General features: G+C 39.5%; 1 protein-coding gene across 3 annotated transcripts in view; it reads left to right on the forward strand.

Annotated features, from left to right (window-relative positions):
- Window positions 1–23,791, forward strand: part of LOC101735927 (carboxypeptidase D) — a 37,674-nt gene extending 13,883 nt beyond the window's left edge. Inside the window, exons 7-22 of one of the 3 annotated variants that reach the window (XM_012692745.4) lie at window positions 423–653; window positions 2,619–2,813; window positions 3,895–3,980; window positions 5,257–5,457; window positions 6,723–6,808; window positions 7,641–7,797; window positions 8,833–8,999; window positions 9,734–9,844; window positions 11,603–11,759; window positions 12,940–13,606; window positions 14,296–14,468; window positions 14,882–15,020; window positions 15,784–15,986; window positions 16,624–16,723; window positions 16,995–17,126; window positions 19,353–23,791. In XM_012692745.4, the coding sequence (XP_012548199.1) occupies window positions 423–653; window positions 2,619–2,813; window positions 3,895–3,980; window positions 5,257–5,457; window positions 6,723–6,808; window positions 7,641–7,797; window positions 8,833–8,999; window positions 9,734–9,844; window positions 11,603–11,759; window positions 12,940–13,606; window positions 14,296–14,468; window positions 14,882–15,020; window positions 15,784–15,986; window positions 16,624–16,723; window positions 16,995–17,126; window positions 19,353–19,453 (2,906 nt within the window). In that variant the 3' untranslated portion in view covers window positions 19,454–23,791. The remainder of the gene's footprint in view (window positions 1–422; window positions 654–2,618; window positions 2,814–3,894; window positions 3,981–5,256; window positions 5,458–6,722; window positions 6,809–7,640; window positions 7,798–8,832; window positions 9,000–9,733; window positions 9,845–11,602; window positions 11,760–12,939; window positions 13,607–14,295; window positions 14,469–14,881; window positions 15,021–15,783; window positions 15,987–16,623; window positions 16,724–16,994; window positions 17,127–19,352) is intronic. The other 2 variants (XM_004928909.5, XM_012692746.4) reach the window with 2 other exon arrangements.
- Window positions 23,792–23,945: the final 154 nt, after the last annotated feature.

A 23,945-nucleotide genomic window follows, 5' to 3' on the forward strand; every position in this document is an offset into this window, starting at 1 on the left:
TGGTGTTGTATATTTTAGAGAGCCTCTTATTTTGGTGTTGGCTAATTTTCCGTTACTCCTGCTATGGTCGAACGATTTGCCCATTTTAATTTAGATTATGCTTCTTCACTTGTAGTTCACGCGTTTTCACAAATAGTCTAGAAAGATTTTGTGTTTAACACGATGCAAAACATTAATTATATAAAACGTTGCATGTAATTGTTTTAAGGCTAAACGAATTTAAAAAGTTTGTATTGTTGCGAATGCAATATCTATATTGCCACAACGCTAACAAAATTCGCACGTAACACGCATTGATAAATTAGAAAATTAATCAAAAGACATATGATTATCTAAATGACTTGTTAAATAACAACACTCAATATATTGTGTCTATCATCGACACGTAAAGACTATAGATTTAACACAAAAGATAAAAACAGTGCATCCGGGCAAATCTCCAGTCCATAGCAGGACGACGCGTCGTCACAATATCGACGGGCTTTCCGCAGAGGATTTTGTCCATCACAATTACGAGAAGATGGAGTCTTACCTCAAGGACCTCAACGCGATGTACTCCAATATCACGAAGCTGACCAGCATCGGCAAATCGGTGCAAGGAAGAGAGTTATACGTACTGGAGGTTACCAGAGATCCAGGCGTGCATATTCCCGGTAAGAACATATATTAATATTCTCTAGTAGTTTAAATCTACACGAAGCTATTTATTCTTTAAAATACTTCAGGTTCGAACATAATTGTAAATAAGTAAACAACTCTATCTAGCCTCTCTAGATACCACCGCTAATCCAGTACTGTGCTCGATAGAACCTTCGCTAGATTAATATTCGTTTTTGAGCTTATGAAAAATATGATGCTCATTCTTAGGCTAAATACCAACTCCAACGCGTGATCCATCAAATCTTGGTGAGTCGACACTTAGAACCCACTAACGCGTGATCCATCCCAAAATATCTTGGTGAGGCGACACTTAGAACCCACTAACGCGTGATCCATCCCAAAAAATCTTGGTGAGGCGGCACTTAGAACCCTCCAACGCGTGATCCATTCCAAAAAATCTTGGTGAGGTGACACTTAGAATCCTCCAACGCGTGATCCATCCTAAAAAGTCTTGGTGAGGCGACACTTAAAAACCTCCAACGCGTGATCCATCCCAAAAAGTCTTGATGAGGCGACACTTAGAACCCTCCAACGCGTGATCCACCCTAAAATCTTCCAAATCTAGCACGGCATCGTAAACGATACCGCAGTTTTATTTTATTTAGTGAATTCGGTGTGTCCAAAGACCGATCATAAGATTTAAATTTGTTTGGTATTGTGTACTAGAGCAAATTAATATAAAAAACTATATAAAACACTAGCGTTTGCCCGCGACTCCGTACGCGTGGGATAGTTACTTTGGCGTAACGCTAAATTTTACCCCCACTTCATTTACGTAGAAAGTGAAAATATTTTTGAATTATAAAATGTTAAGGAGCTATTTAAACCCCTATTTTGAAAGATTCTTAATTGGTGCTCCACTTGTATTTTACCGTGATGTTATTATAGCCTTTCTCAATGAATGGGCTATCTAACACTGAAAGAATTTTTCAAACAACAACAAACTCTTCAGCTTTTTGAAACAAACTCTTCAGCTTTATAATATTAGTATAGATTGTGCTCTTGTGTTTGTCTTCGATGCCTTCGGGCATAGTTCGTCTGATAGAATTGATAATTTCGTTTCTGATACTACTACAGTACTGCGCTGGCGCTATGACCCCGAATTGGGTTTTAGGCTCCAACAATAAACGCCACCATTCATCTCGGCGCCGCGCAACACCTTGCCAATCCGATACTTGGAGCTCACGTTAATTTCCTTCCACAGCGTCAAACCAGCGATACTTAGGTCTCCCTACGGGGCGGCTTTCCTCCTGTACATGGATGTACCGCAGTGTTTCTTACCTATTAACTTTACATATAGTTCTTGAGTGGCGACCTCATACCGGGAGACGTAGCGTGGATAGGCCTCCCACAAGACGGACCGTCGACCTATTGAGATTCACGGGGATCCGCTGGATACAGGCATCGCAGGACCGATCTTTGTAGCGAGGCTTAGGGGAGGCCTATGTACAGCAGTGGAGTGTTAATTTAACCATCTATATATTAATACGCGAAGCAAAAACTTTGCACCCCTTTTATGAAAATTGCACGTACAGAACAGTATGAAATTTTCCACACTTGTAGAGAATATAGAGAAGGAGTGCAGAATGTAAATATTTTTTTAAATTACGCATAAAAAACACTTGAAATCAATAAAAAAAACATGACACACACTACCATCTATTTTACAAACACACACTTAAATACATGTATAGGTACTTTGTTTATTGTCAAACTTTTATTATTTAAAATATATGCTCAAATTGAGAATAGATTAGTATTTATTGTTTGGCTTTAATATTATTTGTAGTATAGTGTAGTCTTGGCGAAATCTGTGAATAAATATTGTATAAGTCTGAGAACAGAACCATAATAATGTTCAAATTTTTTATTTAAATTAATTATGGTCAAATTTCGACTACTGCGGGATCACTAGTATAAACTTACAATACCTCACACGAATCATCATTTGGACACAGGGAAACCGGAATTCAAGTACGTAGCCAATATGCATGGAAACGAAGCCGTCGGACGCGAACTTCTGCTGTTGTTAGCGAAGTACTTGTGTCAGCAGTACGTCGCCGGCGATGAACGAATACAGAACATGCTGAACAACACGAGGATCCACTTGCTGCCGAGCATGAACCCTGACGGCTACGAGACTGCCAGACCTGGTGAGCGTTGCTGTTGTCTCGGCGGCTTGAGAACATTGTAACTCGTTTTAGGAGGAAGATTTGATAGGAGGCACTTTGGCAGTGTCCCTGGTATTGCTGACGTCAATAAGTGACGTCAACCAATCCCAATCAGCTAGGCTGTGTACTCATCTGCCTACAGTGGCAACAAAAGCAAAAATAGATAAGAAAAAAAGAGGTGTTTTCTTCGTCCACTTCTAAGTACACAAATATGCTCGGTTGGCAATTATACTTGGTGTTGTTGGAATGTTTAGTCATGATTTACCTCCATGGTTAAGCGACCGTTCTGACAGACGTATTGCTGTCCACGTCGGTAAATTCTGGAGCCCAAACTGCATTCACATAAGGTCTCTAATCCGATAGCTATTCATTTATAGTTCTTATCAAATTTGTTATGTTTCGGTAGTAGGGCAAATGTGTGCATTCCTGGTGCTAAGTAATAACCAGAACTGGAACCAAAATAAACGATGAATCAGATTTAGATTATGTACTAATACATTTCAACATCTCGCCACATATGACGTCATACTCATAATTCCCAGAAACAGGCTCAATTAAGATCACTTAAATTTACTATTTTAATTGTTTTGTAATTTTACATATTAATAACTAGTATTTTTAAAGTAGGAGAGTATGATTAAAGAAGTAAAGTATGATATCATCATCTCGTTTTTACCATCGCACCGCCCGCCACCGGAGTAGAGTTCATCCATACTACCTGGAGCCACTGCGGTCATCCACAGTGCGTTTCCAGAGATTTTTTCTGCCACGTACCATCCTGCCTTGGAATAAGGTCCCTCCCTCCACGGTGGTTTCCGAGTGCTATGACATGTCCTTCTTCAAACGAGGATTGTAGAGAGTACTTAACGGTAGGCAGCGGATTAGCTCTGCCCCTGGCATTGCTGAAGTCCATGGGCGACGGTAACCACTCACCATCAGGTGGGCCGTATGGTCGTCCGCCTACAAGGGCAATAAAAAAAAAGAAAGAAATTTCATTCACAGTACAGTGCCGTATAGTTATCACAAAAAATAATTCGCCCACTTAATTTACTAATTGTTCCAGGTGATTTCGATGGTTTGAAGGGTCGCACTAATGCACACGATGTTGACTTGAACAGGAATTTCCCCGATCAGTTTGGAAGTACCGAGGTACGTTTGCGAGAAATGAATTGTTAGCATTGTATGACGGTTTGTAATTAATGTTACTGGTGGTAGGACCTCTTTTGAGTCCGCGCGGGTAGGTACCACCACCACCCTGCCTATTTCTGCCGTGAAGCAGTAATGCGTTTCGGTTTAAAGGGCGGGGCAGCCGTTGTAACTATACTGAGACCTTAGAACTGATATTTCAAGGTGGGGTGGCGCACTTACGTCGTAGATGTCTATGGGCTCCAGTAACCATTTAAGACCAGGTGGGCTGTAAGTTCGTTCACCCATATAAGCTATAAAAAAATTACCTTGAAGATCGATTTTTGTTCTCACTTCGGTATAGAGTCTGTCAAAAAGGAATTAATTTGTACTTTGGAACTTAGGGTCTGCGTACACTGAAATCTTAGGATAGTAGCTTAAAAACTTCCCACCATTTGGCGTTATTTAAATTTGTTTTACAATTTTACTGCTATAGATCCCGCAATTATTTAAAAACAAAATATTGCTTTGGAGACGATTGAAAACTTATAAAGATCAATTATCTGAATTATATTCTTAAAAGCTTGTAGCAGCCCTATAGCACCGGCTTGGTTTTTTAGGCAACAGCTTGGCTCTGCTTCTGTTATGGCTGAGATCCATGGGCGACGGTAACCAATCACCGGTGAGCCGCATAATCGTCTGCCTACAAGGGCAAATATAAATAAAAACGATAGACAGTTATGACAAAACAATTATTAAACACTTTAATAATTGTTTTTTTAATACGCTTTTATTAGCTTCAGACGTATGTATGTTAGTATGTAACGGAATATTTGAACATGATTTCGACCCCCTTCAAAGCGTCGGATTAACTCAAAATTTGGTATACTTATTAAAGACCGATGACAATTCAATATTAAAAGAAAAAAAAATTGTTTTTTTTTTAAATTCAACTAAAAAATGAGAAATAAATAATATGTAGTTTAAAAAAACTAACTAAATCTGCTTTTAGAGAAAATCCAACCAAAAAAATTTAAAATAAATTTCAATAAATTTTTAATTAAAAATAGTGTAAGAAAAAATGATTTTATTGTAAAAAAAAGCGTGGGGTGCATGGTATCAGTAGTTATAAATATTTCATGAGTAGAAGGGTTATTTTGAAAATATCCTGAAAAGCACCCCAAGCTAAAAAAAAAAAAAATGATTTTCTATTTTTTAGTTGAATTTTCTGTAAAAGCGCATTTTGTTAGTTTTTTTTTAAACTATTATTTTATTTTTAATAATACATGATTTTTATCAGGAAAATGAAGTCCAAGAGCCGGAGACGTCGGCGGTGATGAAGTGGTCGCAGTCGATCCCGTTCGTGCTGTCGGCCAACCTGCACGGCGGCGCGCTGGTCGCCAACTACCCCTACGACGACAACCCTAGCATGCGCAGCGGGAAGGAGTTCCTGTCTCCCGACAACCCTGTCTTCGTCCATCTCGCTCATGTTTACTCGGACGTAAGTAGACGTGAACGAGAAAGGAGATCTTTTGTACCATGTACCATCCGGCTTTGGAATGAGCTCCCCTCCACGGTGGTTCCCGAGCGCTATGACATTGTTCAAACGAGGCTTGTGGAGAGTACTTGACGGTAGGCAGCGGCTTGGCTCTGCCCCTGGGCATTGCTGAAGTCCATGAGCGACGGTAACCACTCACCATCAGGTGGGCCGTATGCTCGTCTGCCTACAAGGGCAATAAAACAATAAAAAACCCGATGTATATACTTCTTATGTATACATCACACTCATTATATATCACCATTACCTTAAGTTACATTCGCAATGTTTACAGCAACACTTTCGATTTGATTTCTAATCAATAATAGTTTCTGTAATTCTTTTCTATTTTTCTAAAACTAAAACTAATATCAAAGTCCATAATAAGTAGCACTTTGCTTTATTTCTAAATATACGGCAACAACAAAAAAAAAAAAAATTGATTCATAGTCAAAAGAAGCGAATTGAGAAAGAAGAGAAAGAAGTGAATTTTATTACGTATCAATTATAACGTAATTTAGTGTTGAAATATTTTCTGTTACTATTATTAAGATATTGTTTTCACAAAAAGACTATTTAACTTCTTTAACCTCTTTTTTAATATACAAAATCAATGAAATTAATTTTAAAACAACTAGTTAATAACAATGTTTTTTTTTTTTTGATAAATTGTCTTTTATAGAAATTATATTTAAAATACGAATTACATATTGATAAATTTATGAAATGTGAATAATATTTTTCGATTTTACCGACAGAATAATAAAAAAATATGAACTGGTTGTTTATTTAAGGAAAAAATCAAAATTATCGATAAAGTTGATTATTGAAAACACGAATAAAAACAACATTTTCTGAAAATAAATCGTAGCTAGATCGATTTATCGCCCCCCAAATCCCCTGTATACTAAATGTTATGAAAATTGTTTTGGGAGCCGTTTCCGAGATTCAGATTATATATATATATATATACAAGAATTGCTCGTTTAAATATATAAGATTCAATATGTAAAAAAAAAATAACGAAAATAGTGACTATTCATTTTTAAAAAAGTCTCCTCATATATTATGTGGCTAGTTAAAATAGTATTAAATGTATAATTCTTCACTATTTTCTATGATCGCTTATCAACTGTTCGTTACCACAATTTTAAGGTACATATAAAATGTAATGTTATTTAAAGAGAAAAACAACATTTGTAATGGCATGATTGTCTTGATTCAAACAGGCCCACCTCAAGATGCACTTAGGGAAGCCCTGCAAGAACTACTCCAGGGAAATGTTCCCGGACGGCACCACGAACGGAGCTAAGTGGTGAGTAGGAACGCATTGCTGTTTGACGGCAGAAACAGGCAGTGTGGTGGTACCTACCCGCGCGGACTGACAAGAGCTGCTACCGCCAGTAATTACGCAAATTATAATTTTGCGGGTTTGATTTTTATTAAATGACTAGTGACTCGCTCCGGCTTTTACAAAAAATAAAAACGATACTTGACGTTGTTTTTATTTTTTTTAAATAAATAAAAACTTATTGTGGCTTAATTATAATAGTCAGAGTAATGCTGTCATAACACTTTTTGTAAATAATAATGTGTTCTACAAAGTCATAGTAAATTATTTTATTCTATCATAAATAGTTTCGTAGCGCACGCGATGGAAAGAATATTTTAGGTAAATTTTTTTCACCTTGTGTTACATTATTGGAGTTTTAGTAAGGATCACGATTTTTTTTCAAAAAAAGATTATAGCCTATGTCTCTCGGAAATAGTGTAGCTTCCAAACAGTGAAAGAATTTTTCAAATCGGTTCAGTAGTTTCGGAGCCTATTCAATACAAACAAACAAACAAAACTTTCCACTTTCTAATACATATTAGTATAGATGTTATTCCTTCACCGTGGATGTCAATCGTGAACATTTGTTGAGTACGTATTTCATCAGAAAAATTGGTACCCGTTTGCGGGATTCGAACCCCGGTGCATCGCTACGCACGAAAGCACCGGACGTCCTTTAGGCCATGACGACTTCGACGTGCGTTCATGACGTCATTATCGACGTGATGACATTACTGGACACGTAACACACACTTGTCCATTAATGTCTGGATCTGAGAACTAGCCAGTACCGGGGGACGCTGTCTGTCTTCAGGTACGTGCTCGCGGGCGGCATGCAAGATTGGAACTACCTGCACACAGACGACATGGAGCTCACGCTAGAGCTGGGCTGCTACAAGTTCCCTCCTGCCGCGGACCTTCCCACCTACTGGCAGGACAACAGGGAAGCTCTCTTGCAGTACATAGAACAGGTAACTCTCACTACTCCTTTTTTTTTTCTCGATAATATACCATAAACCAGGGCCATCCATACAATGGCCCGCATGCTTTAATCAGAAAATAGTTTGGATGATAGAATTCTTTGTCCAAATTTATCTTTATTCTTGTAACATTCCATTCCGATAATATCGTTTAAAAGTGGAGCTATCTTATACTATTACTTATACTATTATTTACTATTATATTTGCAAAATAATTTTTTTCTCCTACCTACGCCGAAAGTTCGGTTTTCCTTCCGCTGTACAGGGAAGAAAGTAACTTTTCCTCCCTGGGTACAAGTGCGCATGCGCGTTAGTGTCAACAATATGTAAAAGTGAAATAAACAAAAGGCAATAAAATTTAATAGTGAAGTATTATTAAACAAAGATGAGTTCATCAGACAGTTCTTATTCAATTAGTAGTAGTTTATTTAAAAGATAAAAAAACAGTTAAATTGTTTTTTTATGAGTAAGGAGGGCTCCCCCCCCCCCGCCAGGGCTTCGCCTCTGGAGCCCACCTGGGCTTCGCCCCCGGCTTGGTACTCCACGAACTTTCGGCCTGGTAGGAGAAACAATAGTAACACCGCGGGAAAAAAGTTGGACATTTCCTCCCACGGTTTTGCAATTTTACAAGCGGAAGGAAATGTCCAACTTTTCTCCCTTGGTGCACAATGTACTATTTTTGCGGTCCTCCAGTTTTTGAAGTCCATTTAATTAGCCCGCAAACGTATGTAGGTTGCATATCCTTGTCGTAAACCATTCCCTGAAGACTTCGAAATTATCTAAGAACAGTAATTGGTATAATGAAGAAGGCAAAAGATCTGATCTAATCTCGATCTAATGAAAGCTGTCTTTTTTTATTGGCCTTGTAGGCAGACGAGCATACGGCCCACCTGATGGTGAGTGGTTACCGTCGCCCAAGGACCTCAGCAATGCCAGGGGCAGAACCAGGCCGCTGCCTACCGCAAAGCATCTGTACTCGAGTCCCCAGGCTCCGACAACTGCCTAACTAAATTAATATCCCTCCAGGTCCACACCGGAGTCCACGGCTTCGTCTATAGCCACATAGGTCACGGCTTGTCCAACGCCACGATAACTGTGTCCGGGATCAAGCACGCGGTCCACACGGCCCGGGCCGGCGACTACTGGCGGCTGCTGAGGCCGGGCGTGTACAACGTCACCGCCAGCAGACAGGGGTGGGTCGCCGTCGCCTCCACTGGCGGACTACGTCCTGCTGCAGCTCGCGTCCTAAGGGGCCATCCATAAATTACGTCACATTAACCCTCAGACACAGCCCACTGAGCTTCGCCGGATTTTCTCAGTGGGTCGCGTTTCCGATCCGGTGGTAGATACTGCCAAGCACTGCTCTTGCTAGGGTTCGTGTTAGCAACGTCGTCAGGTTTGAGCCCCCTTTGCTCACCTACTAGTTAAGGTTACGCTGACATAGCCTATCATGCTGTGAGATTAGGCAGGAAGAATTTTTTTATTTTTTATTGCTTAGGTGGGTGGACGAGCTCACAGCCCTCCGGATGTTAAGCAGTTACTGTAACCCATAGACATCTACAACGTAAATGCGCCAACCACCTTGAGATATAAATTCTAAGGTCTCAATACAGTTGCAAGAGTTGCGGTTTAAACCGAAACGCATTACTGCTTCACGGCAGAAACAGGCAGGGTGGTGGTACCTACACGTGCGGACTCACAAGAGGTCCTCCCACCAGTAATAACATAAGCAACATACTATAGTGAAATATATATACATATATACACACATACTCGTACATATACACATACATACATACATATATACGCAAATACACATACAATTAATACACAATGTAATATAATAATTATTAAAAAATACATATTATTTACTAGCAAATACGCTAATTATATAGGATTTGAGATTAAAAAACATTCGTTATTTCAGTTATGAGAGTGTGACGGAGGAGGTGACGGTCCCTCCCGCCGGCGCGGTCAGCCTCAACTTCACGCTGATGGCGGACGACTCGCAGCACTGGTCCTCCGCCTACGACTTCCGGTGAGTCCGTAGCCGCTGCCTCAGTGAGCGTTGTTCATTAGGTTATGCTGAACTAAGCTACGATATAACGAGCACCATTTGATCAACGTACAGGGTGTTGTTTTTGTTTTAGGCAAACAGGCACAGTAATTGAGAGCACCCTTTGAATGATACGGACCGTTTGATTAATCTACAGGGTGTTGTTTTTACCAAAAACAAACGGGCACAGTAATTGAGAGCACCATTTGAATGATACGGACCATTTGATCAACGTACAGGGTGTTGTTTTTGTTTAAAGCAAACGGGCACAGCAATTGAGAGCACCATTTAAATGATACGGACGATTTGATTAATGTGCAGGGTGTTGGTTTTTTGAAAACAACCTTTTTATTTTTTATTTATTGCTTAGATGGATGGACGAGCTCACAGCCCACCTAGTGTTAAGTGGTTACTGGAGCCCATAGACATCTACAACGTAAATGCGCCACACACCTCGAGATTAAGTTCTAAGGTCTCAGTATAGTTACAACGGCTACCCCACCCTTCGAACCGAAACGCATTACTGCTTCACGGCGGAAATAGGCGGGGGGGTGGTGGTACCTAACCGTGCGGACTCCCAAGAGGTCCTACCACCAGTGATTACGCAAATTATAATTTTGCGGGTTAGTATAATATAATATAATATTACGGTAACTAGCTGAGAATAATGGAATCTAGATTATTAGAAATTTCTTTAGGCGCGTTGATAGTAAATTTTAACTCGCGACAGATTCGTTACGGCTAGAGAGAAAAGATACAATCTAGGAAGAGCGAGAGTGAGAAAATAGACAGAGCGTCTCGCGAACCACTTGACGTGCTAGGTCGTTTCTTTTATACACAGCATTCCCTATTACAAGAGAAATTTGATATAAGGATAAAAAATGAAGAAAACCACAATACTACACACCGCAAAAGAAGTTTCACTTCTTTCTCGTGCAACATGTTGCACAATTTTTGCTGTTACTGGATTGGCTATGGCTATGGCTATGGTTACCCTCGCTCGCTCGAGAAACTCATCCTGAACCTAAATTCGGTTTCTCTTTCAATGTTCGCGAAAGCTTCTAAAGCTATACAAGAAAGCATTTTTAATAATTATTGTTATATTATAATACTTTGTATTAATTGTATGTATATTAACGGAGATATGTATGTGTATATGTATGTGTACATATATGTATCTGTATTTCACTGGAATGGTACACCGCGCGTAGTTCGTTTCCAAATGATTCTTGTTCACCTGATGGTTGTCTGGAAGAGATCGCTCTTAGCGATAAGACCGCCAATTGTACTTTTTTGTTTTTAATGTATCGCACTGTTTATTTGTTTTGTGGTGTACAATAAAGAATACTTTCTCTCTCTCTCTCTCTCTCTCATATTTTGTCCGATAAATAAAACAATTTTTTCCTCTGCAGAATCTAGATTTGAATTGTTTTTTTTTTTTCACTGTATCCTAATTAATAAGGTGGGTGGCGCATTTACGTTGTACATGTCTATGGGCTCCAATAACCACTTAACATTAGTTGGGCTGTGAGCTCGTCCACCCATCAAAGCAATAAAAAAAAAGTAATTTAGTGTAACAATCAAGATACTTAAGTTTAAGACAACATGAAACATGAACTTTAAAAATGAAGACAGCATGAAACTTTACAAACATTACGAAACTTTAGCTCCTAAAGTTTCTAAGTTAGTTTCTAAAGTTTCACAATGACAATGCCCTGAATATATCATATATGTTTCCAGTATATTGGATAACGTTTTGAACACGATGTACCACACCCCTCTGCAAATGTACGCGGCCCTATCTGAATTGGAGAACAAGTATCCGAGCATAGCGGAGTTCCGGGCCGGGGACAGCCTGGTCACCTCCAAGTTCCATCAGCTCAAGATGACTTCGAATGTAAGTCGTTTCTTCCTTCTTCTACGTCCTTCTTCGTACTGTTATGATTATTTGGTAGGCAGCGGCTTGGCTCTGCCCCTGACATTGCTGAAGTCCACGGGCGACGGTAACCACTCACCATCAGGTGGGTCGTATGCTCGTCTGCCTACAAGGGCAATAACAAAAAAAACCCTCTGGTTCCTAGCTTTGCTTTCATCATCACCTTTCCCGAATAGCATCAGCACTTATGATCCTTTATTAGAGAACAACCCCCCTCATTAGTCAGTCCTATTCCTAATTCCACACAGCACGGTTGCCGTCATTCTCGTCGTAAAATCTTTATATGTCAATTTCATCATTAAAAAATTTTTTTTTTAAAGATATTTTTTCAATTCCGTATAAAACAGTACGTGTATCTTCCAGCACTCATTGTTCGAAAATCGATTATAAACGATTTGGATACCCTTTATGTATTGTATCTTTTGTTTTATTATTGATACTGTTAGGCGCTCGGGTTCGGAATAAATAAAAATCCACCAAAGTACAACTGAAAATTGTATTCAACATTTAGAACAATTAAAACACTTAATAAACACTTTAAAATTCTCGATTCTCTTCTTCCGCTTCGCTTCAGGTGATCCGTTCGCTGTTTCGCTTCGAGTAGTTCCGATTACTGACTGCGTGCTATCCCTGCAAAGCTTTTATAGTCGATACCTCATCCCTAGAATTATCGAGAATATTCCACACATCTAATATTGTGTTTCCGCTATCTGACAATAGATGGCGTTGTATTTCTCGTGCGTTCTAGGTGCTACTAGATCCTTCGATATTCGTTCGAATATACGACGATAGATGGCGTTACTTTTACCGGCGTAACAATACTATGAAGAACAAAATAATTGACGTGAAGTCCAAATTTGAAAGGCTTCGATTTACCTACTTTAGGGATTTATTGATAGGAACCAACGCGAGAAGCGAAGTCGTATAAATTGTTTTATGATGTAATAATGTGTAGGTAATAATAATAGTGGTTTATTGATCATTTGGTATCTGAGGAAGTGCTTTAGTGTGGGAGAATGACGCAAAGTTGCTGGATGTTTCTTCTCGGATTCCTCCAAAAAGTCCACTATAGCCTCAATACTATCCCCAATAAACCACCATTTACTGTCACCATCAATTCACGCTGATATTTGGTGTTCAGGTCGGCTCTCCAGAGGAGACCAAATTCCACATTGCGATAATGAGCAGCCTGTACGCGACCCAGCCTCTGGGCCGGGAGATGCTTCTGAACTTTGCACGTCACATCGCCACCGCCTACACCATCGGCGAACCGAAACACCAACGCCTACTGAACAACACCGTCCTCCACTTCATACCGAACATCGACCCGCTCAACTCGAAGATAATCAAGCAATACGACGGCACCGACAAGTGCGACCTCACCGCCCTCGAGGAAGAGTTCGGCGATAGCCTGTACAACTACCTGACGAAGACCAACATGAACCCACTCTCGAATTACACCAGCGAAACGGCCTTCATCGAAATGCTCAAATCGGAGAAGTACGACTTGATTCTAGAACTCTCTTCCGGCACAGAAGACGTGTCTTACCCTGAAGCTTCGAAGGAACTGTACGAGAAATACGCCCGGACGTACCAGGACCACAGGAACCCAAGCGATAAGTACGAGTGTCGGCCGTTGGACAGCAGTGTCCACGGTCAGCTCGTGGACTTGCTGTGCGAGCGGCTCGACGTGCCCGTGGTGTCCGTGGGGTTGAGCTGCTGCAGGATGCCCGTCGCCGACCAGATCGGCTGGGTCTGGAGAGACAACCTGGGCGGCATCATGAAGTTCGTCGAGCAAGCCAATACCGGTGAGTTTCTCGCCGGATTTTCTCAGTGGGTCGCGTTTCTCATCTGGTGGTAGATTCTGCGAAGCACTGTTCTTGCTAAAGATAATGTTAGCAACACCTCCGGCTTGAGCCCCGTGAGCTCACCTACACACTAGGGTAACACTGATATAGCCTCACAAGGCTATCAGCATAGGTGGGGGAAAAAAAGCTGTAGCTCCTCCTAGATGGTGAAGGGTCGTCGTCGCTCACGAACATCAGCATTCAAATCAGCATCAGCGTTTAATCGAAAACCTGTCAACAATACTTGTGTGTGTGGAACTTTGAGATATATGTATCTCGAAGTCTTCACTGCGATACTTTACTCTACTGGTGGTAGAACCGCTTGTGAGTCCGCACAAGTACATACCACCATCCTGCCTATTTCTGCCGTGAAGCAGCAACACGTTTCGGTTTGAAGGGCGAGACAGCCGTTGTAATTATACCGAGACATTAGAACTGATATCTCAAGGTGGGCGGCGCATTTACGTTGTAGATTTCTATGGGCTCCAGTACCCACTTAACACCAGGTCCACACAATAAAGCAATAAAAATTCTGAATGCATTAGTGCTTGCGATTTCGGTACCGGACCACCTGGGCTCATAACGTTACATCGTTGGACAAGTATTGGACTCAAAGCTAATCGAACTAATCAGGTCAATTGTTTGACCAGGCGTCGTGGGATACGTAAAGAACGAGATGGGAAAGCCGGTCCGCGACGCCACCATAGCCATCACCAGCTTCTCGAAGCAGTACCGGGTGACGAGCAACATGGCGCACTACCACGTGATGCTGCCCGCGGGCGTCTACAAGGTCATCGTGCGCGCTCACAACTACAAGGATCGGGTGAGTTCTTATCCCAAAGGGCGTAAAGTCAATTTTAGGTACGTCACAGAGATTGACGGCTTTTTGAAGGGAAATTTGCGTTCTATTTTAAAAGCAATTAGATTGATTTCGCATTCGATTATAGTCGCAAGATTATAACTGTACAAGTAGTTCATCGATTTTGTCATTATCAAGAAATGAGATAAGGTCCTAACTACTATTAATAAATTAGAGTTCGTATTGTGACCTCCGATGGGTAGAGCGGTCGAAGTGTTACCGTGCAGTAGTCCATGGGCTCCGCTGAGCCGTGCCATCTGCGTCTATATACAGATAATCTGTTACAGCTCTATATTATTTAGCTCGTGTTTCGTCGCAGTAAGATCTACAATCGCATGTTGCTAATTTTTTGAATGACTACCCTCTAATCGAAACAGATCCTAACTTGGAACGTCCTGGACTCCAAACTGAAGCAAATCGACATAATACTGCAGAGGACGAATGCGGAGAGGATATCTGGTGGTCAATTCGAGGACATCCAAGTTCCAGAGGATCCTAATGTCGTTTATACCATGGGTCAGTATGTCCTTTACAATCTGGTTTGAGGTTACGTGGTCGCAAATTGTCCGGTCAGAAGTGAATGTCCGGGGATTCAAAGTCGTAATGGCATGAAAATAAGTCAGTAAATTGATAACAGCGATAATAATAATCTATTTATTTATATATAAATGATTATAAATTTATATATAAATGATTATAAATTATTTGTGGAAGTATAGAGAAGGTTCAAACGGTAAATAAATATGAAAATACTCATAACAATTTTATTTTTCCTTTAATGGGGGACACATCGTCGGACGGATTCTTTTGGTTTGTTGTAAGTTTATTTTATAAAAAAGTTTAGGCTGTCTTATTTATCGATTGAGGCACTACAAAGTCTACCGGGTCAGATAGTTTTTTAAGGACTCGCACGGGTCAGCACCGCCGCCCTGTCTCTGTAGCTAGGCAGCCAAGCGCTCCGGCTTTGAGAGCCTAATATCCGTCAAATAATACATTTTTTTTATTGCTTAGATGGATTGACGAGCTCACAACCCTCCTAGTGTTGAATGGTTACCGGAGCCTATAGACATCTATAATGTAAATTCCGCCACCCATCATGAGACATAAGTTCTAAGGTCTCAGTATAGTTACAACGGCTGCCCCACCCTTCAAACCGAAACGTATTACTGCTTCACGGCAGAAATAGGCAGGGTGGTGGTACCTACCTGCGCGGACTCACAAGAGGTCCTACCACCAGTGTCGTTCGTTTCGTCGTAGTTAAGTTAGAGACGGTTTCCAGGGCTGGTCCTGTCCCGCAGCAGCGAGCCGCTGGGCGGGGCCGAGCTGGCGGTGCGCGGGGCGCGCGCGGGCGGCGTGCTGGCGCGCAACACCAGCGACGCGCACGGCCGCTTCGTGCTCGCGCTGCCCGCCGGGTACAAGGGGAAGCAGGTCGCGATATCCGCCGCCTCCGACGGATACGTCACCAAGCAGATGGACGTCTTGGTGGGTTCTTCCTTGTAACTGTATTTATGTGTGTATGGAGGATCGTTTGCCGCCGCCTCTCTCTCCCCCACCCCCATCCCCCACGCTCCGCTGTGGATGTCAAACTGTTATGAAACTTTTTATAATCAGATACTAAGTTTCAATACTTCGTTCTTGTCTCTGTCAGCTGACCCTAATACACAGTCCACTGAGTTTCACGCTGGATATTCTAAGTGGGTCGCGTTTCCAGTCCGGTGGTAAATCCTTTTTCTTATTGCTCCTGTAGGCAAACGGGATACTGCCCACCTGATGGTGAGTGATTACCGTCGCCCATGGACGTCAGCAATGCCAGGGACAGAGCTAAGCCGCTGCCTACCGCTTAATACTCTCCACAAATCTCGTTTGAAGAAGGACCTGTCATAGCGCTCGAGATACACCGTGGAGGGTAGCTCATTCCAAAGCTGGATGGAAAAAAATGTCCGCTGATTATGTCTCTCTTCTTTACCGTTTATATTTTACGAACAATAAAATAGCTTATGGTCCAATGTCGCGCCCTGAAAGACGCACGATCACGTCACGCGTAACGAACGCAATTTTTAAAATTTCAAATTAAACAGTTTAATTTCTTGAATCGTTTATGTTTGATATTCGGTTGCAGATCAACAGCGTGGACAACTTAACGCCCAATTTGATATTTAAGCTGGACAGCGACGACAATGTTCTAGGGATGCCACGTCTCGTTTTCGTCATGTTGTCTGGTGAATATCTTTATTTTTTTGTATTTTCTGTTTATTGCTTAGATGCGTTTCGGTTTGAAGGGTGGGGCAACTGTTGTAACTATACTGAGACCTTAGAACTTGTATCTCAAGGTGCGTGGCTGTATTTACGTTATAGATGTCTATGGGCTCCGGTAACCACTTAACACCTGGTGGGCGGTGAGATTGTCCACCCACAGAAGCAATAAAAATAAAAATCTTTACGAGTGTAATCTCACGTTCGTATTACATTACCGCTCCGTGTTGTCGCCAGGCGTGGTGGGCGTGTCGCTGGTGGTGCTGGGGGCGTGGTGCTTCAGCTGCCGCGAGCGCGCCCGCCACTCGCGCCGCGACTACCTGTTCACGCAGCTGCCCGGGGACGACAAGCGCCCGCTCTGCGAGCCTGGTGAGCTGACTACCCACCACCACACTCTAGTTTTTTTCTTTTTTTTTCCTACTTATGCTCAGAGCCTTGAGAAGCTATTTCAGCGTTAACTAGTAGGTGAGCTCACGAGGCTCAAACCTGACGACTTTGCTAACACGAACCCTACCAAGAGCCGTGCTTCGCAGAATCTACCACCGGATCGGAAACGCGACCCACTGAGAAGATCCGGCCAGAAACTAAGTGGGCTGTGTCTGTGGGTTAATTTAACGTTGACCGGTGCTTGAGGTATCTAAAAGCACAGTTAGTGGATCTAACACTTCCGCGACCCTCGCTTCACTTGTATCAACCCTACGACGAATATTACGTACCCGGGCAATGTAACTGCGGTTATAGTAATCGGCAAACTTCTTGAGCAAATGACCTTGACTGCGCAGAACCGAATTTTAGGTCACTTTGGTGGTGAGGGTGAGGCGCGACGGCAGGGGAAATCGTATCGAGCGCGTTATTGGTAGATCAGTCGAACCTTGCGTCCCGCACCGCGCCCTCGTTCCGCTTGCTCCCAAAAGTACGCTTGCGTACAGTGGAAAGTCTATCGTTATTAATCGTTAAGTTATTTGTTATAATTGCTTGTGGACTTTGTTGCCATTGCCATTTGTTGAGTGTTTGTTGATTTTTTATAAAACATACACTATGCCGTGACAAACTGGTGTAGTACTTAAAAGAAAGGGTAGAAAATTTGTGTACGACGTATATTGCTTCATTATAAAACAGGGGAAGAATGATATGGAAAAATTAAAACAGACTTCGGAAGCAACAAAAACATCAGTGAGTACTGTTAGGTGCATTATTAACGAAGCTAAAGGCTCTGGCTTGCTCGCAGTGTTTCGGACTCCGGGTAAGAAAAGATCAGGGAAGAAGAAAGTTACCGGAATGGATAGTTTCGTTCAATCTGTAATAAAAAGATGTAATCATAATAACTACATAACAAGCAGCGAAACTCCGTACCGTAGAAAGGCTTCGAAGAATTTAAAGAAGATATAAATTTTAATGGCTCGGAATGAAGCTTACGACGAATTATGAAAAAAAGAACAGAAAATAATCGGAAGCTGGTAAATGAAAAAAGTAACATTCGATTACTACGAATCGAATATCTTCAAAAAATAATTAATTATAGACAAAAAAGAAGACCGAATCGACAGAGTTGTAAACTACGCCGATGAGCCCTATGTCGACTCATCACGATGATAGCGACTCGGGTGATGAAAACAGTGATGGTGATGATGGTCAAGATTATGATAACGAAAAAAAAATTACAAATACCAGCTTCGCTTTAACTGAACCAAGACCTGGCAACAGCTCTAGTTTTGACTTAATAGAAGGAATATCTATTTTACCCCAAGATTAAATTATTACAATTATTAACCTATATGTTTTGTTGATGTTCTAATAAATATATAAATAAATACATATGTTGATTTTAATAATTTAATAGCATTATGACGCAGAGTAAGTAATGTTTTTGCACGTGAGTGTACCATGCGCAAACTTACCCCCACTACGTCAACAAATGCTCAAGAAGTTTGCCGGTTATTATACTTCAAATACAAGCTGAAAGGAAGCTTAATAATAACTAGTGATCCCCCGGTAGTCAAAATACGACTACAATTAATGAAATATGTGTTTGAACATTATTATCGTTCTATTGTCAAAGACTCCTCAAATTTTACTAAGACTACACTGTAAACAAATAATATTAACAAACTATAAGTGTGGGAAATTTCATACTCCTCCGTCTGCGCAATTTTCGTAAAAAGGGGTACAAAGTTTTTGCTTCACGTATTAATATAGATAATAAATAAAAATAAAATATATTATTTCGAGACATCATACATACATACATACATACATACATCATCATCATCATAGTGTGTTAGTATTACAAATAAATAAAGAACTATGTTAGTAAATATTCTATTTTTATATTAAAGTAAATCTAAGTATATCATATCGGTCCCTGGCAGGCCTTAACAAGCAGCATTTAGAACATGCAACTAGATGAACCTACCAAGGCTCGGTCGATCCAGCCTTTCTGCGGATAATCTTAATTAATTATAATATATAGTAAAATAATTAATATTATATTCATTTTTGGGACACCACTGTTTTCCTCCTCTAACTCAACTATCACTTCGATTGAGATGATGTTCCAAAAAACTTGTCCACTAACACAGTGTTCCACTAATGCAGATTTGATCCGCAAGCCGTTCTACGACGAGGAGGACATCCCGTTGACGGAGACCGACTCAGAGGAAGATGTCGTGCTGCTGCAGACCGGACGAGAGCAATGATTTCCGGTGGGGAGGGGGGGAGGGTTCAAGTCCTGCGGCAGAAGTGGGGCTGAGGAGGCTCCAGGTGCGTGCACCAGCCTCTTGTTCCTCAATTACTCATCCTATTCTAGTGAACGAGGAGTCTTGAGCATATTAGGCTTCCACATGGCAATCTTGACAAAAGTCGATATTGGTTACCAACACTATTCTATATGTTACCAATCGACCTAAAGTCATTGATGCTTACGGACTAAACTTGAACGAGATATTCGAGATCTCGTTATTTCAAATTCAACATAATCATGATAACGAAAATCGATATTTTTAAACTCATCATCGATATTATCACATCTCATCGTAGACAACCCTATGAATGTCGGCATATCGAATTAGCTCTAGACAAAATCGTGAATTGGATTGCAATCGATTGTAATAAAAGATACTGTTGGCTCACCGTTTTTACCTGAGATGTGAATTGAAATGTGAAATGTGAATGTCAATTCTGAAACACTTACACGTGATAGCAATATTTAAGGTATGTTATAGTTTTTGTAAGAGTCAGTATCACGTCTTGCCTCTTTCTGCTGTAAAGCAAATCTCCCGTTTTGATTCCAGTCTTAAATATCTGCTATACAAATAGAATGGAGGTTTTTATTACAATATGGCGCCATTAGCTTTGTCTATGGAAAAACCTTGAAATGATAAAAAGGACTAAATACACTAGTATCGTTTATAATAATATAATTTTGTCTACGGATAAACTCTGTAATGATAAGGACCAATTTACTATTATATAATAATAATTGTCATCAATCTCTGTGCAAACTCTTGTGCCTTTATCTCGAATTAAAAAATAGTTTATAAGTTTTACTTTTAATTTTTAATCGGTAAATTCAATTCAGAATATTATTTATTTATAAGTATCATAAATTAGCTCAGTAGTAAATCATTAAAACTCCTGAAGCGATAATCTCGGTTGGGATTCATAGATCCGTCCATACATTGATTAATTACAAAATCAAAATTATATTTAACAACTAAATCGCTTCTCAAGACTATTTTTCGAACAGTATTAAAAAAATGTTATGGGAATTCAAATTTTCAAAATTCCCAGGTTTTTCTTTAAAAAAAAAAATTATATATGGACCGTTTATTTTGAAAGTGGTGTAAGTCCATTTTCTTTTTTTTTTCGAGAAAATTAAAGGTTACTATATTTGTTGATTTAAAAATACAGGCAAATCATATGAGGTCTGGCTATGCCACCTACCTCTGTCAATTGGACTTACCCCACTTTCATAATCGATGATTATGCAATTTCACTTACCGACCGATTTTAAGTTGTACAAAACATGAGTTTTTTTTGAGAAATTAAACACGGACTAGTTATATATAAAAAAATTACATGAAATTAAGCATGAATTACGTGATAGCTCATTTTTCTCAAAAATGGACTTACACCACTTTCAAAATAAACGGTCTGTATAATTGTTAACAGTTCCTTTTGGATAAAATTAAATAAACATATAAATATATTTATATTAAATTATTATGAATTTCGTTCACAATAATACTAAATAAATTAGGAAAATAAGAAACGGTAAAAAAAAATTAATAAAAAAATAAAGAATAATTTAAAAAAAAAGTTTTTTCACAGATGAAAATATGTACTATATATAAATGTGTTAATTTGTTGAGTTTGCTCTGAGTTTAGGGGCGAGGCTTAATCACAATGTCGCACGCAGCTTGCGAACCAAATTACGAAGGGAAGCAATGATTTATTATATAAAACCATCAGACTATTTTTAAGGCTCATAAAATCAGAATACACAATTTGTTACAATATTATACTACTTATATAAACAATATTGTTATGATGAATCAATTATGATTAAGTTGATACGAATTAGAAATATATATTATATTGAAGGGTGAAAGACCATTTGGGCTAAGTGACATTTTTGCAACTTTACAGGAGAGCTATTTAATGGTTAAAATTTGGAATAATAAAAATCGGTTGTCTGTAAAGTCGGCTTACTGACGATAGTTGAACGTGACAACGTCATAAGAAAATACTGATGGAATGGTCTCATTTTTCAAAAGAAAATTTTAATTTTATTTGTTTGATAGATATTTTGTATGGACAATTGACACCACATTCACTTTTCACTGAACTTCAGACTTGACGAAAACATGTAAATGTATTATTGTATAGCAGCTGTCCACGCGGATGCAGCGCTCACTCAAGTAGGAGAGAGACAGATGTGAACGCTGTCGAACGCGGAGGCCGATTGTGCCTCTTTGTCGCTCGTTGCGCGTTCTCGCTTGCACTTCAAGCCTTAAATGGAACGCCTCAGTTTTTTCGTGCGTGCAGCCGGCTCCATCGAATTATAAGACGTTGTCACGTCAAAAATGTAACAAAGAATACATCGAACTGTGGACGTTAATACCAAATAAAACGCACCTTTAATTACAAAGATAAATGTCGCTTATACCAAATAGCTTTTCACCCCTCGATATGATGTAATCATATAACCCATACGAATTAGAATCTTAAAATATCAATTATCGGTATTAGTAGGTGTAAACAAATTATTTTGCGCAAACTGAACTTTATTGTAATAGTAATAAGGGTATCTTTCTCAAGTCCACTTGACTTATCATGTAAGATAAATCTAGGTTGTAACTGAAAATTTAGTAAAACTGTAATTTAGTAAAAACATAATTGGGCTCGACTACCATTTCTTCAGATTGGAATTCAATGTCAGCAAAAAGAAATCTCAATGTTGATATAAAAAAAAAACTCGAATGAGAACTAAGTAGTTTAAGACCGTATGGTCGGTCCCATAAAATAAATTGATTAGACATTCCTTCATCAAAATGTTCACGCAAAGGTATCAATCACGCATTACTATATTATCTAAGTTATTGCTTTTAATTTTTTTTTTATGTTTTTCTTGTTTAACTAACAAAAAATGGTTTGGTGAACTTTGGTGCCTTAGCTTTTTTTTAATTAAACGTTTATACTGCCTTTACACCGTCCCCTTTAAGTCACTTATCGACCGAATTAAACTTTTGGAACTGGCAATACTAAACCGTGTTTTTTTTTAAAGCGCTCGTGGCGTGTTCTTTTATCTCAGTGCTTCGTTTAGTGAATTGGTTAAAAGTGATTTAGGCTCAAAGATAGTTTTAATAAGTTGCCTTGTGTACTGAGCTTAAGACGTCTCTTGGTTATAAATAGCCACGTGTATGTAGACGCGGTTTTAAATGAATTTTATGTCTTAACCCTATGACTGCCGTGTTGGGCAACGGTGCCCTACGTGGCGCACTGAAGTAATTACATCAATTTCAGTAACTAAGGCGCCGGAATATCTAGTAGTCTCTGGGAAAGACGAATCCGAAGATATGAATAAATGAAGAATGAATCGTATTTCTAAGAGACCTAAAACATTAACAAACAAAAGGCAAAGTTAGGCAATCCAGACGCTTGATAACAGTAATCGATGTAATTACTTCAGTGCGTCGCGTAGGGCACCGGTGACCTACATGGCAGTCAAAGGATTAAGAGAAAATGGGAAAACAATTTGCACATAACTACAGAAATTAAACTACTTTTGTTGACTAAGAGCTCTACACGGGACAAAGTGAGGCGTATTGAATGTGCCCATTGTTGCGATCTCTATATACAGGGTGTAACAAATTATTCCAACACCAGACCAAATTATTTAAATTGCTCTTTTAAACACTACTGTTTTATGTAAGGTCGCCCAGTGGTCGTATTTCGACCATGACCACTGACCCCTCAAAACATAAGTTTGTTTTTCTCTTTTCTTTTTAATAATTTTACTTGTGCAGTGCATAAAAAAAAAACATTCCTAGATTTTCTTGTTGATTATAAGAAATAAATAGTAAATTTAAAGCGGACATGATATTTATAGCACCAGGAATCGTCCGAAAAAGGGCATTCGCTTTTGGGGAACAGCTCTGGCTCCTCACAGAATAATTGGATTATGTTTTCTTTAAACTGTTGTAGATCTACAAAATGTATTCCGTTTGCTGGTTGACCAGGATATCATGGTAGATAAATTAAACAAAAAAAACTTATCGAATTTAATAATGTATTTTCAAATTTTAATTTAGAATCTCTCATAGATAATAAACTTAGTTGTGACTTTGATCTTATGTTAATTAGACGATTGATAATTGATATAACGCCTCCTTTGTTAATAATATTTATATTAAATGATTACGAAATGGTGCTTGTATTAAATATCACTATTTTTAAGTCTCAATATTAATGTTTAATGTATTCGTGATAAGTTCAGTGTATAATGAACAGTGAATAAATTGTTTTAAAATATAGTTGTATTTTTTCTTTCTATAAACGCCTTTACCAGTTTAGGTAGTTGCACTTAGCTTAAGAAAATTGACTCGGAAACGTGTTAATGTGAAAGCTGTTACCCACATCGAACGAAGTCTTTAAAGCTCTGAAAATATTGGTTGTCTCCCTTTATAC

The sequence above is a fragment of the Bombyx mori genome, chromosome 16, assembly GCF_030269925.1.
Source record: "Bombyx mori chromosome 16, ASM3026992v2".
Lineage (NCBI taxonomy): Eukaryota > Metazoa > Arthropoda > Insecta > Lepidoptera > Bombycidae > Bombyx > Bombyx mori.